The sequence below is a fragment of the Kryptolebias marmoratus genome, linkage group LG21 (assembly GCF_001649575.2).
Source record: "Kryptolebias marmoratus isolate JLee-2015 linkage group LG21, ASM164957v2, whole genome shotgun sequence".
NCBI classification, from domain to species: Eukaryota; Metazoa; Chordata; class Actinopteri; order Cyprinodontiformes; family Rivulidae; genus Kryptolebias; species Kryptolebias marmoratus.
The window spans coordinates 142,251-149,526 of record NC_051450.1 but is presented as its reverse complement, the minus strand read 5'-3'; the positions used below and the strand labels follow the sequence as shown (position 1 = coordinate 149,526).

Sequence of the window (7,276 nt, the reverse complement as noted above, 5' to 3'; positions counted from 1 at the left end):
CCGCGGCCCCTCCCCCCATCAACATGAGGAGGCGTTCCTCTGCTACCAACCAAACTGGCCAGTGTGAACGCGATGCATTCTTTATCGAGCCGAGCTGAGTAGAGGGGAGTAGAGCCGGACTTCTGAATTAGGGGCCGTGTGAAAGAGGCATAAGACTACTACTTTTGCAACCCATTGTATACCTTTTGGTTATGATTAAAGATGAATATCAGCGAGCAAGAGAAAACTAACCTGTCCAAGGGTACACTCCATTTGTCCCAGGAAGTCAGCGTCCACCAGACTACAGTTTTCACTGTCAATGTCGTACACTTCGAACCTGAGTTTCTGCACCATCTCAAAGTAATAGTCGAGTACGAGAGTCTTGGAAAACTTGGGATTAAGACAGTTCTGAATCTTCTCTGTTCGCCCAATCTAATGTCAAAGCATATATATATATAAAACTATATGCAGTTGTAAAACACTGTTGGAAAAAATGTGCACTCTTAATGTATGATTTTGGACCTTTTAGAAAACTAATTCCAATGTTTTACCTACTTACCTCACTCCAATGCGGACCGGAGGTGTTCAGCCAAAGCACACACAGAGGGTCAGACTTTGAGAACACATCCATGTCCATCAGGTTGTCACACGCGATGCTCAATGCCACCTTGGTCACACAGTCTGTGACTCTGGGTGGCGGGGCTCCAACTGCCGCCATCACTGTTCGAAGGATGGGGGGCAAACACTAAAAACACAAGACACCAAATTAGAAAACTACAATTCAAGACTCTTAAACAGAGGGCTAAAACTTTTGCATTCTTTGAAAGCACATAAGCTTGACTTTATCTGCAAGTCATTTGTATCTGCCAGTAAACGGTTATAAAGTGAAATATCTGCCTCAGTAAAACACAAATAAGGGTAAATTTGGTCTGGTTGTGGCTAAAATGTGTAGGAATTGTACAATACATTAATTGGTACAGATAAAGGCTGCAATTTTACTTTAAAATGTTGCATAAAGATGAATATAACTTATTGCATGCGAGTACACTTTTGAAATGAAGATAGGCAGATTTGGACCAGCTTTTGAATAATTATTATTTATCATCAGTGAGGTTTGTAGACCTGGACGTAGGGCTGGACAATAATTCAATATACTTTTATTCAATTACAATGATATGAATTTTAAGCACATTTCCGATATTTCAATATACATTACCAGTCTATGATTACAGACCACAGATCACTGACTGACGTTCATGGCGCAGCCGATTCAACCTGAACAGAAGGAGCGACACGTTGGCTACGTGAGCAATGATGTCCCCCACAGACACAACCTACTGCCTCTGGGCTCGGGCTCCGTGTCTGTGGGGGACGTCATCGCTCACGTAGCCAACGTGTTGGAGCTTAGCCTAACCTAGCCGTTAGGCTAAGCTCCAACACGGTAAGTTTTAGCTACAAAATCAAAGCCCATGACCATAATACAAACGTGACTGAGCAAGCTTTGACAAGTGAAGAGAAAGCAGACGAAATAGTTGACAAGAGAGGGAAGCCTAAGTTGGTGGTGAGGAAGTGGTTCGGCTGTCTAAGCTCTGATAAACTTCAGGTTTCAGTGGGTTGCAAAATGTGCTGGAGAGTCGTGCCAACTAGCAGCGGGAACACATCGAACTTGTTCCGCCATCTGAAAAATCTCCACTCGATAGAATATGCTGAGAATCAGAAGATGAAGCACTACAAAAGTTTAAAGGGGACCTATTATGCTTCCTTGAACAAGTCAGAATAGGTCTGTTGGCTATACATAAAATATAAATCTATATATATATTTTGCCATATAAAGCTGGCAAAATAAATAATAGGGATAATTATCGACCCATAGCTTTAGCCAGTGTATTATCCAAGGTTCTGGAGAAGATTATATTGAATAAGATTGAGCATTTTCTTCTTACTTCTGAAAACCAATTTGGTTTTAAATCGCAGCATGGCACTGATATGTGTATATTTGCTTTGAAAGAGATTTTAGACTTGTATAATAGACATAACTCTACAATTTTTATGTGCTTCATTGATGCCTCAAAAGCTTTTGATCGGGTTAATCATGACAAGTTATTTCATAAGCTACAAAATAGAGGGGTCCCTGGATCTATTATCAGGATTTTATCCTTTTGGTACACGCATCAACTGATGTATGTAAGATGGGGTAATTGTGTGTCAGCCCCTTTTAAAATAAGTAATGGGGTTAGACAGGGAAGTATTTTGTCTCCTCTTCTGTTTAATGTATATATGGATGATTTATCAAAGTGGCTGCAGCAATGTGGGACAGGATGTGTTGTTGGTGGGTCTATAATTAACCATCTCATGTATGCCGATGATTTAGTTATTTTCAGTCCTTGTAGTGCTGGTCTTCAACAATTATTGAGGACCTGCTCAAACTATGGCCAGGAGTATGACATTCAGTACAATGCACTGAAAAGTAATATTATGGTTGCAAGGACTAAGGAGGATCAGAAGTTGGTACTTCCGGATTTCTTCTTATCGGGTGTTGTTCTTAAAGTTTGTACTGCCGTGAAATATCTGGGTCATTATATAACTGATGATTTAACTGATGACATGGACATCAACAGACAACGGCGTCTAATGTATGCACAAGCCAACATGCTGTTACGCAAGTTTCGGATGTGTTCGGTTTCAGTTAAAGTGGCTCTCTTTAAGGCATTTTGCACCCCACTGTATACTGCCCACCTTTGGCGACAGTATAAACAAAGTACTCTACAGAAGCTTAAGGTAGCCTACAATGACGGAATGAGGATGCTGCTCAGGATGCCGAGATGGACTAGTGCTAGTCAGATATTTATCGGTGTTGGGGTCTCCACTTTTCATGCTCTGCTGCGATCTCTTATGTACAGGTTTATGGGGAGGCTTTGTGTCTCTACAAACAACATTATCTTGTCACTAACAGATATCTCACGGAGTTCAGTTAGGTATAAGTCCAAAATGTGGACTCACTGGCGATGTAGCCTTATGGCAACTCAGTGACTTGGTTTGTGCTTGCTATATTTTTAAATTTTTAAATTTTTTACTACTGTATTTTATTATCTTATTTTTGTTTTCTTCACACTATGGACCTATTTTGCGTCTTTAATAAAGTTGATTGATATACAAAACATGTTCATTACATTTAATACACACAATCATGCTCAGTTATTGAGATTTCACCTGATCAGTTTGACTTGTTTTGATCTCATTTCAGAATGACCGATTTTAGGGCTACATCACTATTATGTAAGTAAGCTGCTGTTGGCCACGTCCCCCAACTCAGTGTCCCATCTCAAAACATAAAAATTCTCTGAAGAATTAAACGCTGCAGATCTGACCCATATTTATATCGTTATTAATTCAAACTCTGAGGATTCTGACTTTGGGACAGGGGCACCTAACGGTCCAAACCGACATTTGTCAACATCTGTCAAATTGACTAAGTTAGAGCCACTTTCATATTTTTTAAGGTCAGTGTGCTGTGGCAGCCATCTTGAATCAGGCTGACTCCGTAAGTTAATCAGTTGTTGATGTACATCTCATGATTACTTTCTGCAAGCTTCATTAAAATCCATCTGGTGGTTCATGAGATATTTTGTTAACAGACACCCAGAGACACAAACATAGGTAGAAACTTTATCGCCCGCCTTTTGCAGCGGGGGATAATGCTCACACAGTAAGACAAAGATTACTATTGTCTTAGATTACTACTATTACTATTGCAAATGTTTTTGTTATCCAGTAAAAAATGATAATAATGAGCAAAAATCAGTTGTTACAATATCCTGCTGAATAAGAAGCTGCTGCAGACTCTCCGTCTTTTCCCATCATAAATCATAGATGAACAGTCAATCAGGTAAACTCCTAAGTCTTCTGTTATTAGCCTGTGCAGCTAACCTACCAAACATTTACGCAACATAATAAACATTAAAGGGGTTTTTCCGTCAATTACGTAAAAAAAATAACTTAACTAATAAAACTAAACTCAGGGTTGGGTTAGTTAGTAAAGACTGAGAGGTTAGCTGAGTTTCATTCCGTCAGAAGCAGTATGATACGCTTATATTAGCATGCATAATATCTGAAAAAAAATGTGTACCTACACTTTATGAACAAAAGTAAAATCTTGTCAAAGTAAGGAGTCAAACCTACCGTTCCTGACCGAGGCGTTGCCTGTTAGCGAACAGCGAAAGTGGGCGGGGCCACGCTTCGTTTCCTGGTGATGGTGCAACGTCAGAATCTTTGATACGTTCAAGTCTTCTGATATTGTGGGAATTGTTTGTTTCCACATGTTGTTGGCGTGTGTATCTCACAACTTTGAGGTTCATTTGTTAATGTTTTCCAAACAAATCGAAACTAAAATATTTAAATCAAAAATTTAATCATCTATAATATGTGGATCGTGCGACCAGTCAGATTTTTTTTTGTTATTCCAAGCCACATTCACTTGTTCATACGCATACCTGATTCTAACAAGGTAACAATTTTTGGGTTGTTTTTAGCAAATCGAAGACTAATTACAATGATATCCATTAAAAAAGTAAGACAAGAAAGTAAAGTTGATTTACAGTATACAACACAGATAAAAATGACAGTGCTTCACAATTTGATACAATAGAATAAAAACAATACAATACAAATAGTACATAAAAGTAAAAGATGTAAGAACAGATCTATATACAAAAAAGAAAATTCTCTAACTAAAAACTTGTCTGACTAAAAACATCAGCAGCTTTTTAAAAGACTCACTATTGTCAGTGACTGTGAAAACAAGGGGAGTTCATTCCTCGGGCGAAGTGTGACTGCTTGGAAAGGATGATGCACTGGTTTTAGAGTGGGTCAGAGGAACCATGAACAGATAGGTTTGAAGACCTAAGGGCCCTGGATGAAGTGTAAAACTGTAATAATTTACAAATTTGCTCAGGAACTGTAAAAAGCCCTGAAAGTAAACACTAATATATTTTCATGTGAGTTCTTTTTGTTCCAGTTTAGAGTCTAGTTACCTGTTTTTTGTAAAAAAAAAAAAAAAAATGCATTACAGTAACCAGGAACTAGAGATGAAAAAACAGGAACAGGAAAAACAGGAACTAGAGATGGTTATCCATGATTTTAGTTTCTCTTGTTTAAAGAGAAACTAAAATCATGGATAACCATCTCTAGTTCCTGTTTTTACATGGACTGGTCAGAAACAGCTCCTAAGTTCTTCAGGTTTGACCTGACAGCTGAGTCTAAATCAGGGGTAGGCAACCCTGGTCCTCAAATGCCACTATCCTGCATGTTTTACTCGTTTTCCTGCATCAACACACCTGATTTGAATCAATGAGTGATATACAGGCTTCTGCAGAACATGAAGAGGTCATTTAACCACTGAATCAGGTGTGTTGGAGCAGGGAAACAAGTAAAACATGCATGATGGTGGCACTCGAGGACAAGGATTGCCTACCCCTGATCTAAATGATAGTGATGGTGAAACTGAGGCTTCCTGAATCACTGAACCACTTTGAGACAGTTGCTCAGAAAATGGCCTATTGTGTCCAAGCACACAAGACACCCTAAAATAGCGACATCTGGTGATTATTTTTATGTACTACAATTGATGTGAATAAAATTGATAACTTTATTTAAATTTGATTTTTAAGGACGGAAGTTCATAAATGAACTTGAGACACCTATTCTGTTTGGGTCAAACTGACCTGTTGATTTAAAATCAAGACAAATGAGTCATGAGGATTTGTGTTGAAAATAAACTTTTTTAAATCAGTGTTTTTGAACCAGAAATGAACAAAATAACAACAAAATAGGAGATTAGCAACATGAACTCAGTGCATGTGTGTCTGTGAGTTTTCACAGTCTACAAGGGATATGTCATCATGTGATAGCAAACACTATGCATTATTTAAAATACACAAAAATGAATAGGTGGAAAAGAACAAGATGCATGTGTTTTTTCATCTACACAGCACGAGGGACATGTCATCACATTATGCTTTGTGCAAATTAATTTTGCACATTTCACACTCTTCATGCTCATCTTGATGGCTTATAAACCTGGCTTCTCTGAATGCCACTAGCCTTTCATCCACTGTGACATTAGGACCTGGGTTATAGAGCAGTGGAAGTTGCTCAACCTACTTGTCCCATACTGTCCTAATAGCTTTCAGACACATCCTCGTCTATTTTATTGTCTTGATCGAAGATAAGTTCAAGGCTGTCATATTTTTATTTTTGATGCTCATTTTGTGAAGCTCTGCCATCACGTGTCTGCAGTCTGTAATGTTTTTTAGGACTCCTTTGCAGAGAATATTTATGGGTCAATTTGACCCACAACATAACAGGAGGGTTAATGAAGGTGTGGAGAGGCCTTCTAAGAAAGCAAAGGTAACAAGGCACCAAGGAGGCCTCTCAGAAGAAAACTGCCCTTGTAAAGTCAGCAACTGGTCAGACAATAAAGAACAAGCCCAATCAAATGAGGCGATGAGTTAAATATATTTCAGAACTTTATGTTGGAGAGAACATCGTCACAGCTGAGGCTTGTGTAAGTGATGTGCAAGTCCTAAACAAATCGTTCGAAACTCATGACTTGATTTACTGAATCGGGAGTCATGATTTTTCTTCCCCGTTAACAGATTTGTCCCTCCTGCAGCTAGCTATAGCTAACAGCGAAGAAGAGATCATGCAACTGTGAGGCTGCTGCTCTAACCACATTTATTAAATATATCAAACTAACTGCTGCTTTAGTCCTGTGGAAAAAGCAGCAGCTCTGGCTTCTTGTTTCAACTCAACCACCCCTCCACCACCGTCCTGCTGGGAGCAATAAACAAACAAATCATTCAAGTGTAATGAGTGGCCTGTAAGTGTTGTACGAATCAAACAAATCAAATCCCTGACTCACTCGTTTGAGTCAGGAATCACAATTATAACTCCTGACTCAAACAAGGGCGCTAGGACAGTGAGGGAGTGAGTAAAATTTTAAATGAAACACATATATTTTTATTTTTTAAAAAGCCTCCTTAATGTGTCCTTGAATTAAAACTCTGTAAGCAAAATTTGTGAATGGCTGCCAATTACCATGTGAGTTAGTTTTCCATCTGAAGCAGCTGAAGTGACTTTAAATAGACCAACATTTGGGACGACTGTGGAAGACTGAAGAGTCTGACAGTTTTGATGTATTGGTATGTATTTACGCTCAGATTTCTTTAGTAAAGTATGCAAATAAAAGTGCTTCGTTTACATTGAGTGTGCACCTGCATGTCAGAATTGCATGGAAAAC

The 7,276-nt window shown here is 38.7% G+C and overlaps 1 protein-coding gene across 3 annotated transcripts in view; it reads right to left on the bottom strand.

Annotated features, from left to right (window-relative positions):
• LOC108248835 (copine-3) overlaps positions 1-4,240 on the bottom strand; it is a 20,842-nt gene extending 16,602 nt beyond the window's left edge. For 2 of the 3 annotated variants that reach the window (XM_017437843.3, XM_017437846.3), the window contains exons 1-4: positions 4,159-4,232; positions 1,196-1,254; positions 539-724; positions 232-411 (exon numbers count right to left, since the gene is read on the bottom strand). In XM_017437843.3, coding sequence (XP_017293332.1) covers positions 232-411; positions 539-697 — 339 coding nt within the window. In that variant the 5' untranslated portion in view covers positions 698-724; positions 1,196-1,254; positions 4,159-4,232. Of the gene's footprint in view, positions 1-231; positions 412-538; positions 725-1,195; positions 1,255-4,158 lie in introns of all 3 variants that reach the window. The other variant, XM_017437844.3, reaches the window with a different exon arrangement.
• Between the last annotated feature and the right edge of the window lie 3,036 nt (positions 4,241-7,276).